The 18,776-nt window shown below is 25.5% G+C and overlaps 1 protein-coding gene across 2 annotated transcripts in view; it reads left to right on the forward strand.

Annotated features, from left to right (window-relative positions):
* The window catches only part of LOC129613204 (carbonic anhydrase-related protein 10), a 113,148-nt gene that overhangs the window by 67,313 nt on the left and 27,059 nt on the right, over positions 1 to 18,776 (forward strand). For both annotated transcript variants that reach the window (XM_055527173.1, XM_055527172.1), the window contains exons 2-5: positions 8,200 to 8,387; positions 8,478 to 8,690; positions 17,328 to 17,423; positions 17,515 to 17,736. In XM_055527173.1, the coding sequence (XP_055383148.1) occupies positions 8,200 to 8,387; positions 8,478 to 8,690; positions 17,328 to 17,423; positions 17,515 to 17,736 (719 nt within the window). The remainder of the gene's footprint in view (positions 1 to 8,199; positions 8,388 to 8,477; positions 8,691 to 17,327; positions 17,424 to 17,514; positions 17,737 to 18,776) is intronic.

Genomic DNA, 18,776 nt, shown 5'->3' on the forward strand with positions numbered 1-18,776 from the left:
ATAAACTTTTCATTATAAACTTCAAACTTTCTTTTATTTACAATTAAAAACGATTAATATCAATTATGTATTATATTGCACTTTTATTTTGTATTATCGACAGTTTGTTCATAATAATTGCAAAATATAAAAATGCAAAATCAATAATTCAACATTTATTTTATCACTTTTATCGTTTTAATTTATATATGAAAAGTACAATTCTGTTCAAGAATGCCGAGATATTATAATTTTTTTTTATGAGTTCGAAAATTTTTATGGTGATTGTGGCGATGAAATTTCTGCATAAAATTAATTGAAAATAAATAAAATGTAATGCATAATTACACATGTACATACACAAAATAGTAAATACATATTATTTTAATGTGCATGTTTGTATATGTTTACTGTGGGCAAATGATTGCAAATGAGAAAGTCAATGAGCCTAATTAAAAGTACATATATACATTTTTGTACATAATAAATGCGTTATACATACTGTTGTTGGTATAAAAGTAATTAAAAATATTTTAAGTTTTGCAAGAATAAAGTGAAATAATTGTAATTAGTTGAGCCTTTATATAATAAGATATGTTTAGTGCGTAAATTTAAAGATTTTATATGAAAATAAATTTAGAAAATTAAAATGAAATTGATATTTTTGTGATATGCAATGAATAAAAACGATATTTTTATTGATAATTAAGACAGTTCACTCTGCCAATTATAATAGTTTCATTTCCTGCTCTTGTACAAGAATATCGCTTACGTGTTCATTTACACGTAAGCGATATTCTTCGTACACGCATACTAAAAATTGATTTCGAGTCAAACTTTAGACGTTTTGACAATACCATTTTTACAACAATTGAGAAAACTCTTCAACTTAAAGTTATATTTGTTTTTACTCAAAGAGATGATTAAACGAACTCTCCTGCCTTCAAAGTTTTGTATATGTACTTAGTAAAATTGAAATTTTTGATTGATGAATAATTTTGTCTGCCCATTCAGCAGAAGCCCATTTTTAGTGTTCAAAAGTCATGATAAATATTTTTATGTGAGAATGACATTTGAGGAATGAGAATTAGAGAATGACATTTAAATATTATGACATTTATATGTTTTAATGTTTTACGTCATTACTTTCAATCTTTATATTTTTCTATAAAATTCTCTCTACTTTTATTCTCTCTACTTTATATTTTTCATTCACAAGTTTTGTAATTTTAGTAATTATTGCATTCTGTCAAAGATGTCACCATACAATTTTTAATAAATAAATTAGTACTTATAAAATTATTACGATAAGAATAATTAAACTTGTTAAATAATTTAAAAAAGTTTTTCCTTTTTAAAATTTTTTTAATCACATAACAATCATATGTGATATTTTACTTAAATGATCTTAAAAAAAAAACGATAAGTGACATGATTCAAATAAAAGTTATGAAAACTGTTTTGAAAGAAAACTTTTTAATAAAATCATAATTACGATATGGAATTTTTTACATGGAATCCTCATGAGTGCAAGGAGAAAAGAAGTATTTAACTTATTTTGTTACTTGACGACAAGTTGGATTAAAAAATATTTAAGAAAAAAATTACCAACTCAACATTTTTATGTGAATGTGCGTTAAAGGATCTGCGAAAAAGGTAAGAACTGCTTTTGTTAGCTACCTATGTAATTACTATTGTAGCGTTATACTGTAGTGTTTACGTTTATTTTCGATTAAAATGTGAGTATAGCTACAAGTGAACCTTTCTAAAATTTAGAAATGAGTCTCCGCAAATTTCACTCCTCGATTTTGTTGATAGCTTCTTTTACGAGACTCAAATTCTTAAATTATTTCATAAAATTAATTGTTGCTTAAGAAAAGAAAATACATTTGTCAATCAAAATTTGGTGTATTCGAGACTTGAAATGAACTCGTTGAGAAAAATTAATCTTATTTTTCAATGTGAGTAATAAATTGCATCTCTCTTGAATTTATTGGACTTACCGTTATTAAAATTAATATTATAGTAAAATAAGTAACGATTACTTATAAAACGTAAGGAAAAGTTACGGTATGCGGTACTTGTTTTATTCAAAGATTTAAAAAAACAATTTAGATTGTATTGAATCAAAACTTACTCTGATATCTTTAAGTTTTCAGATAAAAGTCCAGCAAATTAGTAAATCTGAGGAATAAAAATGTTCTTTAACATAAAGGTTATAATTCCATTCCATCTTGATATTTAATGCCATCATATTTATTAATGTTATAAGCTTAATTTCCACTAATTTAAAAGGGATGAAAGGAAAATCGTGTTCGGAAAAAGAAAATGAAAAAGAAAAACTTTTGCAAAATTTACTTTCAATCAAAAAAAAAAAAGAAAGTTGTTAAACTTTTCTAACTAATTGTAAAATAAGTTTGATGTACGTGTGCATTTTAATATAAGAATTCTTTGTAAAGGGTCTACGTATTTATACGTTTTTATATAAGTAGGTGTGTTGCAGATACAGTCGCTATTAAAGTAAGTGATTAATGAAAGTTAAAGATGAAATTGCCATAATTTTAATTATAGGTATATATATTTTATATGGAATACAATAGAAAAACAGAAAAAATTTAAGTTTAATTGTTTGTGATTGAAGAATATGGCATACACTTAATGAGGTGCAGAAAATCGAACGGCATTCGACTCTCAAAATAATTTTGTTTTCCATGATAAAGCAAAATTAATTAATAAAGGAACTTAGTTTTTAAAATGATGATTAAGAAATTTGAGAAAATATTAAAGAGATCACATAATTTTCGCCATTTAAGAAAAATGTGGACTTGAAACGAATTAATCTATAAACTTGTTCACTTGCTCTATAAAGACATTATTGAAAGTAGTCACGCAATTCAAGAATTTTTTCAGCAAGAAGCGTAATGGAATTTTATTGAAAATTTTTAAAATCACTCTTTAAAATTTAAAATGAAAAATAAATACCGTTCAAGACCCTCAGATAATATACATATATGTATAACAATAGCACTTTTTTCTTATAAAACTTTAACGTATATGTCATTATAGAAGTCATCGATAAAAAATTTATTTGATTTTTAGTTATTCTTATCATTTCCGCAATTTTCAAAATGTCAAACTTCAATATTTTAAAAAATGACAAACTGCGATATAAGAGATTTAAAAGTAATGATAAATATACGAGTATAACAATATGGCAGAAGATAACGGAAAAATTTTAAAAGAGACAAAATATAACAAAAGCAAAAGTATTATAGGGATGAAGGATTGTTGTATACTATTATTTATGTATAATACATTGTAGTATTTTAAAAATATTTATTTGTTTCTTAAAGTTTGTTCAAAAGTGCGTGTGTTCGAATATCGTATAAATTCTGTATGATTCTTGTTTTGTTTTAAATTTGAACCATTTTTCCATCTAAATCTTTCTTTTTGTTCAATAGTTTTTTATTTTGAATTTATTATAATATTTAAAAAAAAATAGTAAAGAATATTCCGAATGACAATAGTTTAAGGATCAAATCATGTTAAAATAGAATACTGAATAAATTTTTTTAAAAAGCAAGGCAAAGCAAATAATTTCATATGCACATTAGCATCTGTAAATCAATATTAAAGTATGTAGGTGCATGTATTGTTGGAAAAAATAATAAAAATTCTACTCACGTCACAGCATACTTGCTGTCAGTTATGAAAAACTTTATTTGCATCTTGTGTAAATCATTTGAAACAAAACAGTAGGGGCTTATTATTGAAAGTCTCCTGTAAGAAAATAGTGAACATGCAATATTTCAATAATTTTATGGAAAAAATTGGATTTTTATGAGAATAAATTGACTTTTAATATAATATTTTAAGCTCATGGTGTGCGGGACCATTTCAAGTAAGAGGTAGTGATGCTCCTCGTCTATCATGAGGTAGATATATGCCATGGTGGTAATGTCGCTCCATACATATGGGCTGTGGCTTCAGGCAGAATAGTGACATTGGAAACAACAAGGAACATTTGCAGAGACTTGCATTCATATTTATTACTAGGGCTATAAGGACGAAACCAACCGCGGCAATGTATCTGATTTGAGACAAACCCTGCTGCATTTTGTTGTCGAGATGGCGACATAAAACCAAATTTTTCGAACCTATGTAGACGTATCCCATGAAATAAAAAATTACGGGATTGAACATTAAAATGTTTTACGAAATTTCAAAATAAAATTGCTCAGAAAAGATTTTCCCAAGTGAAAATTACTCACAAAAGCGTAGTATTTTCTCATATGAAAAAAAGTAATGTTACCCTAGGAACGTGAAGAGCTATCGTCAGAGTGTATTTTACGCTTACGTCGAATAATTGTAAAAAATTGCTGAGTTATCGATAATGTTGCGGCATTTTACTATAATTTTATCAATTGGTAAAGATAACTTATGAAAACTGTTATATTTCGGCCGAATTGGCTAAAATTTGTTGGTATATAGTGACAAATCTAAAAAAAGAATGTAAAAAATTTGGACATTTTTTACTGTGTCGAAAACACAGAAACTTTTTTCATTTATTTATTTTATTAAATTTCTCAAAAAAGAGCCAGCTTTCTGCTATCTCGTATAAAGTGTATAGAGGAGTGTTCTGATATTTATCAGTAAATTATATTAGTAAAGACTATACTCCATTTTATGCAAATATTTTAAAAACATTTCTAAAGAATGAAGCAATTAACTCTGATATTGATTCATGATTTCAAGGAAGTGCAAATTTTGACATTAAAAATTTTTATTATTTTTTTTCATGGTAATGAAAACACACTTTCATCTTAGAGGCTTTTATTTCTCAAAATTAATGTATTTAGTTCTATATTTGTGTAGGAAGAGATTTTGTTCAATCATCTAGTGAAAATGCATTGTCATAAACTATGCCATAAAATTCTTTTATAAATGTCTTAAGTATACAGTACCTATGCTTTATATGTCAGCAGTAAAAAGACTCATTTTTTTTACTTTTTACATTTTCTTACATAACCCTTAATCCTTCGTCATTTTATTTATTTATAATCGAAAGTTTCAGGAAAATTCTTCTTCAATCTTTTCAATATAAGAGCATGATTATTTTTTTATAATTTTTTTTTTATTATTTCCTATAAAAAAAATCGTCATATAAAATAGGAAAAAATCAATAAAGAAAAAAAACGTAAAATAAAAATAAAGAAAATTTTTGAACGTGATTAATGAACCGTTTTGATTAAATTTAATCATTGTTGAAATATTAAAATATTCATTTAGTTGAGATTTATCTAAATATATTATAGAAAATGTTATAAAATAAGTGAAAAAATTAAAACATTTTTGCATAAAATTGAAGATAAAACGAGAAATGAAAGAGTTGACCATGTCAACTGTGTGATAACCGAATACAAATGTTTTCTAGTTTTTGATCCCTGATAAAAAAACTTTATCACTCTACAATATATAGCTTCCAACATGTTACAAACAAAATGTTTTTGAAGTTGTATAATAGCTGATAGAACTTGTAGAACAATATTGTGAAAAGATATCAAAATACTGGCCCTATTAAACAAATTCTGTAAGCAAAATTTGAATACGCTTAATTTCAGAGTTTTCAATACAATATTATGAATTTTGTTTTATTATGAGTTTTGTTTTGAATTTTTAGGCAGCTATTGCAGTTGTTGTAAAAACTTATACGACCATTGCCAAATTTTATTAGAATAAAAGACTTATTACATATTTTTTGAATTTGAATACTATCGGGGCTTCAAAAACTAAATATATCGAGGTGTGTCGAGTGTATTGTTATCCACACTTGTAGACAAAATTCAATTATGTAATAATAATTGCAGCGAAATAAAAATCAGTTCAAAATATGAAATTTGACTATTTTAATTTTTCAATGGACAAAACACATTCGTCCCCAATCATTATAAACGAATTAATAAAATTTATTATACCTTCCATTTGCAGGCAATATTTGCAATAGTATCTAAAAAAAAAATGAGAACAAACACAACTTAACAAAAATGTAAAAAGGAAAAAGAAAAATTGATTTGACATGAAAAATTACAATTTTTTTTTTCCTTTCCACAACTCGGAAACTCTTATTAGTTTACCATTTTATATAGATATTGCATACTCATTCAAACATTTATTATTCTTATTGGATACTATCATCATTGAAGCTTACAACCATTAAAAAATATAAAATTTATAATAAAATATAAGAAGGATGAAAAAGTTTTAAAGAAAAAAAAAAAAGTTGGAAATGAAACTAGAACGAAGAAAGTTCAAGGTTGTTTTATACACGAGCACCGAGAATATTTTGTAAAGTAAACAGATTTTAAAATAAAAATGAATCTAAAAATGTTGATACTTTTACATTTTACTTTCAAAAACTATTTTAAGAATGCTTTAAAATAGCCATAAGTTTTTTAATATGTTTAATAGTTTTAGGACAGGATCATTTTACGAAAATTACTCCTTTTAAGATAAAAAATTCAAATTACTTAAACTTTTCGAAACTTACAAAACAAAAAAGTTGAATAAAAAGCAATGGAAGGGTTGAGCAGGAGACAATATTCTAATTGGCATAACGTAGAACAAAATTTATTTATTGAAGTGCACTACAGAGGTTTTGGCTTCTGGTATGCACATACCGTACGAAGCTCTTTTGATTTAAACAGCTCATGCAGAATTAAAAAATTGCATGTAGAACTGAGCCTGTTTTTTGTGTTAGCATTACGGGAAGCAAATCGTCAAACATATTATTGACACAGATTAAACTTCAATGGCAAATTAAACCTTATACGGTATTGCAGTTCTCAAAATCGGTATCGATATTGCAGTTCTTAAAATTTTTCATCCCTTACCAGAACCTAAATATTTTTAATATCTTAAGTTGAACTACAGACAGAACTTCTCAAGTTAACTAGAGATATTTGGGACTCTCTATGAAATGATAACAGGCGTACGTTGATATGAGCTCTCCCAAGAGTTCTTAGAATAAATGCTACAGCTTTAGAAAATTTGAGTGTTCGAGGCAAAAACACCTGTAGGTTTCATATTGAAACACCTGTATGTTTCATTATAGAGAAGAATTTCATGTACCTTCAGAGGACTTGTTTTTTAAAAAAATAAGAAGCAATAGCTTCGTTCTAGCGTCAAAAGTACTACAGGGCATTTTTTCCACTCTGGAGTAGTGCTTTCATTAGTACTGTGTCCGGTTCTTCGAAATAATTGCAAGCTACAACAACTTTTCAATTAAATTTTTTATTGTACACAAAAATATTTTGATATTTTCAAAAACAAAATATGTAATTGAGAATTGTAAAAATAAAGGAGTAGAAATTCCAATGATAAATTAAAATATTTTAGAAATATTTGCTTTTTTGAGTACTTTTTGAGAATAAAGTTGATGCCACTATAAAAACCACACAGATACTTTTATATTTTTATAAAAGTTATTTTAGTTTTGTCAACAATTTTTTGTTTTGCCTTCATTGAAGAGAAAAATTATAACAAATTTAAATATAATGAAATTACGAATGGTAATTAGGTTAATGAAGTTGATTTAGTAATAAAATTTTAATTTAAAAAAAAAAATTATTTAAGTGAGTAAAAATTATTTAAAAACTTTACGGTTTCTGTAGTGAATTAGGAAAAATTTTTCGTATAACATGCAAAAGTTGTTATAAATCGGTTAGAATTTCGAAAAATTTATTTTTTAAATGAAAAATTAAGGATGAACAGTTTTTAAGGATGAAAAATTATTTTGGAAAAATTGAACTAATTTTCAGTAATCCTAGGGAATTGCATTTATACGTAACAACCCTTATATTTGTATGGAAATAGAATTATTAAACTGTTTAGGTAAATTAAAGCTCATTGAACTTTAACAATGAAAACATAGTCAGAATAAAATCCATTTGAAATCCGAAATTAGTTAAGCACATTCCTTAAGAACAGTTGAGGGCAACTTGTATTGAGAGTCAAGTAACTATAATTATATCGAAATCTAGAAAAATTCAATTTTAAATAACAAAATGATCGTCATAAAATTTGTAAAAAAAATTTTGTTTTTTATTATAAAATTTTTATTAAAACTTTGAAATTTTAATCATAAAATGAAAATTTTAAAAAAGAAAAAATTGTACTTAAAAAAAAAAAAAATTTCCTCTTTTTATTTATCTAATTAAACAGTTGCTTTAACAGTTAGCTGGGAAGAATGGTGGACATATGATGGTATATCGGGACCATCATTTTGGGGTCTTATAAATCCAGAATGGTCATTGTGTAATAAGGGACGAAGACAATCACCTGTTAATTTAGAACCTCAAAGATTATTATTTGATCCTAATTTAAGGCCTTTACATATCGATAAACATAGGGTAAGAAAATAATTTACATATGTATTTTTAAATACACCTATACATACATATTATATAAATTTACATTGATATTTTATTGATTATTTTAAGATAAGTGGAACCATAACAAATACTGGACATAGTGTTATTTTTACAGCTGGTAATGATACGGAAGCAAATTATGATGGTATACAAACTCCTATTAATATATCTGGTGGACCATTATCGTATCGATATCGTTTCCATGAAATTCATATACATTATGGTTTACATGATCAATTTGGATCAGAGCATAGTGTAGAAGGTTATACATTTCCAGCTGAGGTAAGTTTAAATTAAATAATAATCATATAATATTTAAGGATTATATACATTTATAAGGAGCAGCAACATACATATGTATATATGTATTCTGAAATTGTATAGAACAGTTTTGATATAATTACAAACTGTACCCCAGAAATTTATTGACAAATTTATTAGCTACGTTATTTTCGATACAATTACTCTCAGCTTTGCTAATAACGCAAATATTTGTCTAATGTCTGCGCGTTAATTCAATTCTATTTTCGAAATTTTATACTTCAAAATAATTTCAAAAATTTTTGGAAAAATTATTGACATAATTACGAAGTTATTCTGAGCCTACAATGTACACATTACTTGTTTAATTGTTGAATTACCGTACACAAATTAAATGAAAAGAAAAACCATATACAATGAACTCAAAAAATGTATGATATTTGGGCAAAGATATCTGCTTTTATATTTTACTAAAGAACTGTGTAAGCAGTAACACAATTAATTTTCAATTCATGTACCATGTTCTTGTAATTACGGGAATATAAAATACCATGGATAATTTAACACTGCATATTTTCCATGTGTCGTTTTTTTCATACACATACAATAACTTTAATATTCAAAGTTAATTTAAATAAAATTACTATTTACTTTAATTTTAACCACATAATTTTAAATTAACAATATTTTTTTTTTTGCTTTTTTTCTCTCTTATATAAAATCGGTTTAAATTATTATTTTAATTCATCATTTGATTTGTGTCCATCTCCTATATGAAAGTGGTGTGTGTATGCATATAGAAAAATTGATGTTTTTACTGGTGGGCAATTTAAACAGAGTTTTGTGTATGCTGTTAATATCCTGTCGTTAATTAATAAAACTTGTTGTTTTTTTTTTTCATTTAACATTTTTATTCTCGGTCCTTTTTTATTTATGTTAATTTTTACCGCAATTGGAACAGCAGTTGAAATGAAAATAACGCAGATTAAGGATATGAAAATATTTTTGTTAAAATTTAATGTAATTTTCGAAAATTTTGGTTAATTTTCAATTTTACTTTTATTGTTTTAAATTTTTTTTGTAAATATTCACATATTTCGAATTTTCTTCAATATGGTGAGAAATGAAAACAAAAAAGGAAATGAGTGAAAATATTTTAAATGCGTGAGATTCTGTGAGATTAACGTGAAATAATTTTTAAGCATATTAAAAATGTATAGTGATAATAAGAAGTAAAGGGCCGCACAGCCATATGTTTTTCATAGATTATTGATAGATGAACAATTTTTGTGATTTCTGAGTAAAGGTTTTCAAATTGTTCACTTAATTTTTTTAAATTCTATCGCAGATATGCCCAGAAATTTGAAATAGACATCTAGTAAAAAGTGTATTTCTTGGTGGTAAGAATTTCCTCAAAAATGTTCCGCTAATTAATAGGGTCGATATCAAAAACTTCAATAAAATGCATTCTATCAAAATGACGGTAAAAAATGTGAAAATTGTTCTGCACTAGTGAAGAGTCAATGACCTAATTTAGTCGAATAGTTCCCATTCATTGAGTTAACTCAAATAAAAATTCTCAATTAAATTATTTCAGTTTAAATTAAGACACAACCAGGCTTACACATAAGGACAAGCTTTAAAATTGGTAGACTGACTTAAGAAAAAGAGAAAATAGTCTAGTTCAATGTTCCTGATATGAAAAATTTATTTTGAAAACTTTTCTTTTTAAAATTTGTCCGATTTTTTCCAGCATATTTACTTTAATTTTTAGTTTTTATTCTTATTTTGTGATTGGGGTACAACAAATACTGTGTAACACTTGAAATTAATTTCATACCAATTTAAATATCTGAGCCTTTATGACTCAACTAATTTAAATTATTTTGATAAGAAAAAATATGGTCTAGACCAGGCATGGGGAACCTGCGGCCTTAAGGCCGCATGCGGCCTTTCAACTGTTTTTTAGTGGCCTTTGTCCTTAAAAAAATTTATTTCTTATATTTCTTAAAAATTAAAATTTTGCTGCCAAATTTTCGAAAACAAATCAAACATTTAGAAAAATAAACCGTGCACATAAACTTTCAAATTTGAAAACTAAAAATTGGAAAATTCAAAGCCATGAAATTTCTAACAACGTTTGAATTCAAAATTTACATACATATTTGTTTGAAAACAAACCCATATTAATATTTGAATCCTATTAATATTATGAAATAAACTGTTTTATGTTATTTTTTATATTCTGACATAATTTTGTTTTCATCAACCTACACAAAGCAAAAATTTATAACCTTTGGACTTTTTTTAAACTTTGCGGCCTGATTGACTTTGCATTGACTAAAATTTGGCCTTATATAGAGAAAAGGTTCCCCATCCCTGGTCTAGACAAAAGTGAATTGAAAAATACCCAAGATCAATACCTTGCACGTATTTTATGAACTTTTAGGTATTCTACAGTACCTATAATATTTTACTCATGGAATTTCAAAACTCATATATCACAGATTTAGTAATGTGCCCTAATTATCAAAACAGTGATTAAAATTTAAACTTTATTTTACGTACGCCGTAAAAATTTGTAATTTATTTCTAGATTGCATATAACAAACAAAAATTGTGAAAATATAATATGTACACGCGTACGTGTATTTTACCTATATTAGAAAATTTGAATTATTTTACGAAATAAACCTTTTGTAAATTGATTCTTTAAATTGAAAATGGCATATAATCAATGAACTCGTATTTCCTATGCAATGAATTTGATGGTTTTAATCAACTATAGCCCTATAGTTAAAATATATCACTATAGCCCTGCGTATACATACTATATAAATACACACATGTAACAGTGTATGCAAATAATGATTAACGATAGAAATGAATAGCGTAAAATATTTATATTAAATATCAAAGTGAATACATAGAACGTGTATGTGTGAATTAATATTGGGCAGAAACGATTTTGAACTATTAAATTCCCTTTGTTTTTTCTCCAAACCACAAAAGTTATTACGGTCTTGTTCCGTATTATTAAAAGTTGATTTTTTTTTGGAATTGCACACTAAAGTATTCCTTATAGTTTTGAGCACGTGTACTATATTTTAATTTATTTTATTTTCCAAAAATTTCTAAATATTTCCTTAACTCTTTATAACTTTCATTGATTGATTAATTCTTTTTCTTCATCTACTTTATGAAAAGAAAAACTCTGTGATGAGAAAATATCTTTTATACAGAATATAACATTATACAAAAATTCTTGTGTTCTGTTATCAATATCATCTGCTATTTACACCAAATTACAATCAGCAATATTTCATAACAATGTTGCAGTTTCTATAATGGAAAATTAAAAGCAATCGTAGTACATACACTATGCTACCACAATAAAATCCCTATATGAATATAAATGCAGTTTGTTTACTATAAACAAAGTGTAAAAACAGATAGATTTTTCATACTCTTTGAATACCGTATCTTCATAACACATTAAGATCCTTTTCAAGTTCTTGGAATAAATTTCATTCATTTATATTAAGTTTTCCACTTTTTTTTTATTTAACAGAGTAGAAGTGTATATGTGTACATAGGTATGTAATTGGTGTACTGAGTAGTAGTGCAAGGATAATAATTTAATTATCTTTTTATTATTAAAATTTTCTTTCTCATTTCTCTTCCTTTTATGTTATTTTTCTTTCTCTATGAAAATTAAATTATTTTAGACTTTGTAACGTTGAAAAATAATATTAAGCATATATATTTATAGATTTGTAATTGTATATGTTTGTTATGTATGTATATGTTTATATAGAGTTTAATAAAAATGCTGTGGAGTAAATCATAGATAATTCGTACAATTCTCGATTTGTACAATTAATTCACAATTGTTTGTAGAATTTCCAGATTTTGAGTGGCTTTTCATGTCAGCTTGGCCGGATTTAAAGCGAGTTGTAAAAATGCAATAGTTTGTACTCGATTCTTCTTATTAATTAAAACTCGTCTTAAAATTGAGTTTTCGGATTTTAGCAAATTTTTAAATGGAACTTAATTTGGAAGAGGGCAATTTCTTGAAGAATAAAATCAAGATTATTTGAAATTTTATAAATAAGAAAAATGATCGTAAAATATAGAAAAATTCTTCTTCATTTCGAAAACAACTGCTTACCAAATTCTCTTCATTATAATGGCGAATAGCGAAAAAAAAAATTCATCTATTTTTCTGGTTTCTTTTTTTTTTTATAATTCTAAAAGATTTTTATGGTTCACAACCACCACTAATTCAATTCATTTGGGAAATATAAAAACTTATTTTTAGCGTTAAAAATTTTTATATAAAAAAAGAGAATAATAACGTCGAATTAAAACGGAGAGAAGGATGGTGGGGTCATAAACAACATAGACTAAACCAAAAAAAATGCAACAATGATGAATATTTTTCCTTATTTCTAACGAAAAAAAAATATTAAGAAAAAAAATTTGTGGAGAAAAGAATTTCGATTGGATTCGAACAGTTATTAATTTGTTCGTCCGTCTGATCGTTCTTTGTATTATTTGTTACAGAAAAATTAAAGCACTTTTAGATTATTCAATTCTCATCTTTTTTCTCGTCATCGGCAAGGTTTCGAGATTTTAATAAAGTTATGTTAGAATTTAATTGAAATATTGTCAATTGGATGAAATTTTGTAATTTTTGTATTATTTTGTTCGAAATATTCCTGAAGTACAAGAAATTATCAAGGAAATATTTGTTATTAAAGAGCTGTCGGCGAACTGTGAGTTTATTGAGTTTTCTCTATTACAATGTATAAGTAAGCAAGCTAGAGATATGAGATAAAAGGTGTTTGACCAGTTTTTTTATATTTTTCATAAGACACGTGGTTAGATGTAAGGTCAAAAAATTCTGGCTATAACAATCCAGCCTTGTACAGTAAATGTCGAAGGTCACAAAATTTTTAAAAATCTTTCCCAAATTCTCTACAATTTTCTTGTAACAAATAATATGGAAGGAGTCCCTGGTGTTAAAATTATTAAAATCAAAATTCTCCTAAACATTTAACAAATAATTTCTTTTTTAAAATAAAATGTGCTTTCCAATATCACTTCTTTTCTTCTCATTGACTCTACTCATACACCCATATACATTTACATGTGAATTAAGTCATTGAGTAATTAAATCTGATAAAGTTAAACAAAGAATTAAAGTTGTCTATGGTCTGAATATCACCATTTACTTTGTAACCGAAGATTTTCTCTTTTCATATTTTTGTGTTTTTTAAACAAAAAAAAAAAACTATATTTTTTTTTACAATGTTTCATAATATAGACTAATAAGCCATAGATAGAAAAAATTTACAAAGAGAAAACATGTATGAGAAGGATAGGCAAAAAGATTGAAAAGGATGGGAAGGGATAAAAGAGCGTCATTTATAGCTTTGTCTATAGATTCAATTATAATTTTTTTCTCCTTGCGCATACATCCTTTCATAATTGTATGGGATACAAGGAACATATCATACAGGAGTAAATGCCCTTCAGATATTCATTACTGCAATATTGTTACATTGTTATTTTCGTATATGAATTAAACCATTGTAAAAATTGATTTAAAAACTTTCAATAGCTTTAATAACGATTAAACCCGCCATACCATATAGTTGTCATTAAGTTAATCAACAAACGTTATATTGATAAGCAATCATAATGCCAAGTAGCTTGTGCAGCTCATGTTTTAATAAAAAAATTTTCGAAATTTCATTATTTTAGTTTTGTTTTTTTGATTTTGTGTTATAATTTGTGATTCAAGTTAATTCTTTTAAAGTTAGTTTTCCTTTCAATTATTACGTTTCTTATCTATCGCAAATAAAGAAAACTATAGTTAATAAAGTCAGGTAAAACCAATAGTTTGAAAATAACGTTTGACTTGAACAAGTGCAAATTTTTACATAAAATTCATTTAAAAAATTGCATATAATTAGGGGGAAAAAAATATTAAAGAGACATAATGCTAGAATTTGAATAAAGTAATTATACTTTTTGATGGAATGATATTTACGATTACCTCTGCACATTTATAGAAAGTTGGAAAAACTTGCAGTTTCGGAAATATAAGATGCTAAAAATTCGAATTTTATAAATTTCGATAGGCGATAGATAACTTGAGAGATAGTGGAGGTGGAAAAAAATTTTCTGTTAACGAAATGAAGTATTTATGAATATCTAAAAACTACTAAAATTTCAGACTTCTGCAACCTGACATCTAGAAGAAAAACGACATCAAAAATTTGGAAAAGACGGATTTTAGATAACGGTAAATTATAACGACCATTTTGGTTTTGTGAAGTTCAAATATGGTATGCCATCGTAGAGGAAGCTAGCCACTACTTTTCTGAGTTTGCAGAATTTAAAAAACGATTCTAGTTTTACTGCAATAATTATTTAAAAATGGTTTTTTTTTTAGCTATTTGAGAGGGTTGGAAGAGTAACGATAGATGAAAATTTTCTTCTACAGGAATAAGTTTCTAGTAAAGTCCTATGTACATATTGAGGATGTAGAATTCTTGTAAACGAAAGGACGGACATAGTTAAACTAAAAAGCATATTAAAATATTTTTTTGGAAAAGAGCTAAAAAGTAACACAATTTTAAAATTTAATGGAACTACATTATTTTTGTTTTTATCAGGAAAAGATGAAAATCTAAATTATTAATACAATTTTTGACTGTTCTGTATTTAAGAATAAATTCTGCTGTTGCAATATGGCCATAATTTCCCAAAAAATTGCGTATGTTGTTGCATTTTAACAAATATTTTTCTGCAGTAGAATACTACTAACTGGCTTGTTTAAGCTCCTGTTTATTAAATGTGAAAAATATTCAAAATATTTAAAATTTCATATTTTTTCCAATATTAAAAAATGTTTAAAGCGCACTTCAAATATTTTCTATTATAATTTAATTAATATTATTGCAACACCTTCCAAAGCTACCCTTGAAAAGACATTCTTAAAATATTTCATCCTTTCTCAATTTTATTCTATTACTATAAATTAATCCATTCTACTTTAAGAATTGAAATGATGATCTTGCAATTTAATTATTGTGGTCAGCATAACTTTAATAATAGTATTGTTCATAAATGCATATGTCATGCACATTTTTTTGCATATTTTTTATTAAGTACAATTCAATAATTAAAACAAAATATATGAAGACATTTTTTTCCTATATACTACACCTATGTGTGTAAGTTATGTGTCTGTTTACTAGTACCATTGTATACCAAAACAAAATTATGAAAATTCTTAATATTTTTCATATATACACAATTTTTTATTTTAATTTTTTTTTTTAATAATGTTTGCATATAAAAATGCAAGTTAATACCCAAGATAATACTCAAATATAAAACAAGTAATTGTGGTTCTGCATTATATAATATACCCAGCCCAAATCATACTACACGTATAATATAATTATAACTATACAAAGGAAGAAAAGGAATTCTCTTTATTATTTACTTTTTATTCTTGAAGTCAAGAGGTTAAAGTAATTAGATAAATAGATAATGTATAATATAAATGTACTTGAATTCATGAAAAAAAAATAACAAAAAAAATATGCAATTATAATAAAAGTGAAATGTATGTATTGTTGTTGCTGTGAAAGTGAACCTCATAATGGTTTACAATAGAAATTATTTAAATGAATAGATAGAGAAATGTAAGACTTAAATTGAGTTAAATGGAAAACCTATTATTTTTCCCCCCATTTTTAAAACAATTACAGTGAGTTTATTAATTATTTAATTATATAAAATAAAAACTGTCAGTGAACTTAGAATAGGAAGTTGGAAATTGCCCTTTTTTTTCTAGAGTTAGTTAGTTGATCTATTTATTGCATTTAATTGAAATCATTATATTAAGTCCATTATGAATGAAATTAATGATTATTTTGTATTTTGTGTTGATATCTTATGATAAGAAGATTGCTTTCTATCATAATTTTAATTGCGAGACGAAAACTCTTAAAATCCTTCGACACAAACAAAAATCATATTAATTACTTAAATCATTAACATTTGCCTATCCAAAAGTATCAAGATAGTTGCCTGAACATATTCCTCATATATTCACCTTTGAAATGCCTACTCAAAAGTTGATCAGATGTAAGTTTCATTACAACATATTGAATTTTCAAATTTGATTAATTGAAATGTTTACGGTTCGTTGCTTTCATCCAAGAAACAAAACCATTCGTGCAATTTTTCCCTTCCATAATTTAAAAATGTCAGTAAATATTTTATTTCATGGAAATTTGTTTTTATCTCCTTCTCTTCCTAAGCCATTCTGTTTTAAATTCTCTTGAAATGCCATTTACACTACGTTACATTTATCTCCTATTACTCCTGCTCAGCTTAAGTCATCTATTAAACTTCAACTAATAGAACTTTTACAAAGGCGAGATTTATATGCAAGGCGAATTTTGTAGTTAATTCTTTTCGATAACATTGTGATGGTTTTCTTAGTATAAAATTTAATTTAAATTATGTGTAGAAATTTTCTTGTTGAAAGAATATTTTTTTGACTTCATTAAATTTCTTATATTTTTTTAATAAATTGTGATTTTCTTTTTATTTTTTTTGTTTTTCAAATAGATTCAAATATACGGATACAATTCACAACTCTATCAGAATTTTTCAGAGGCTTTAAATCAAGTACAGGGAATTGTCGGTGTTGCCGTACTTCTACAGGTATAATATGATAGTTTTTGAATTAACATTGTCAATTATTGAAAATAATTACTGTTATATTAATTGGAATTTTTTTTTTTGATTTGTGTAGCTTGGTGATATGTCAAATAGTGAATTAAGAATATTAACCGATCAATTAGATAGAATACGTTTTGGTGGTAATGAAGTTTTAATTAAACGTTTATCTGTACGTAGCCTTTTACCAGATACAGAACATTATATGACATATGAAGGTTCAACAACGTCACCAGCATGTTTTGAAACAGTGACGTGGATTGTTGCTAATAGACCAGTTTATATTACAAAACAACAGGTAAGTATTTTAATTTTTAATTAAAATTATAAAGTAGAATGAAGTTTCTGAATTTAAAAGTTGAATGGAATTTAGAGTGATGTTCTTAACAATTTGTTATATAAGGCTACATTATAAACAGCTTTTTTCATTCTCTTATGAATTAATCATGTTAAATTGCAAATTAAAATTGTGTATTTCGGCAATTAATTTGATCGTTAACGCAAAATATTTCGGTTGAACCATGTAACATCGTCACTGACAATGACATTTCCCAATAAACTCAAATTTTAATTTTCTTCTTTGAACTATTTTTGATGCTGTTACCATTTTCACATTTTATTTACATTTTGGATAAATAATTTAAAATTATTAAGATATGACAAGGATATTCGCGAAAATCATTTCCAAAAAAATTAAAAATCCAATTTTTGTTTTTATTTTCGAATTTCATTCTCTTAAATTCAATTTAAATTTTTAACGATCAACATTACAATACACAAAATTTTTACTTAACCAAATAATGAAAAGGAAGAGGAAAACAAAAGCGAAAAAAACAAAAATTATTGTTAAACTTTTTGAAATTTTTTACTTTAACCTATAAAAATTTACTTTGTATCATATAAGAAAATAATTTCCTGTTCGTAATGAATAATAAATTAAGTTTCCTATTAATGATAGTTATGACTTTATGACACTTTTGACCGAAAATAAAATAGGAAAATAAATCAAGTTATGAGAATAAATGGAAAGAACTGAACTTAAACAGGATAATTTTGAAAAGCTATTATGACCTCTTCAGAAATTCTACAAAAATATGGAGAAAAAAAAATAATTCCAGTTAAGTTGGTACCAAAAATAATAACCATTTTTTTTTTGTTTTTCTTGATTGTTTTTGTTTATTTTGCTTGACCTCAAATAGTTTTTATAACTTTCTACTACCATAACTAGTTATAGCCAAAATATAACAATTATAAGAAGGACAGGGATGGTTTAAGAAATACAAAACTATTGTAGAAATTTTCTTATTTTATTAAAAAAGAATGGGGTACAGTTTTGGA

Source organism: Condylostylus longicornis, unplaced genomic scaffold (genome assembly GCF_029603195.1).
Source record: "Condylostylus longicornis isolate FDR11 unplaced genomic scaffold, ASM2960319v2 ptg000081l, whole genome shotgun sequence".
Classification (NCBI taxonomy): Eukaryota; Metazoa; Arthropoda; class Insecta; order Diptera; family Dolichopodidae; genus Condylostylus; species Condylostylus longicornis.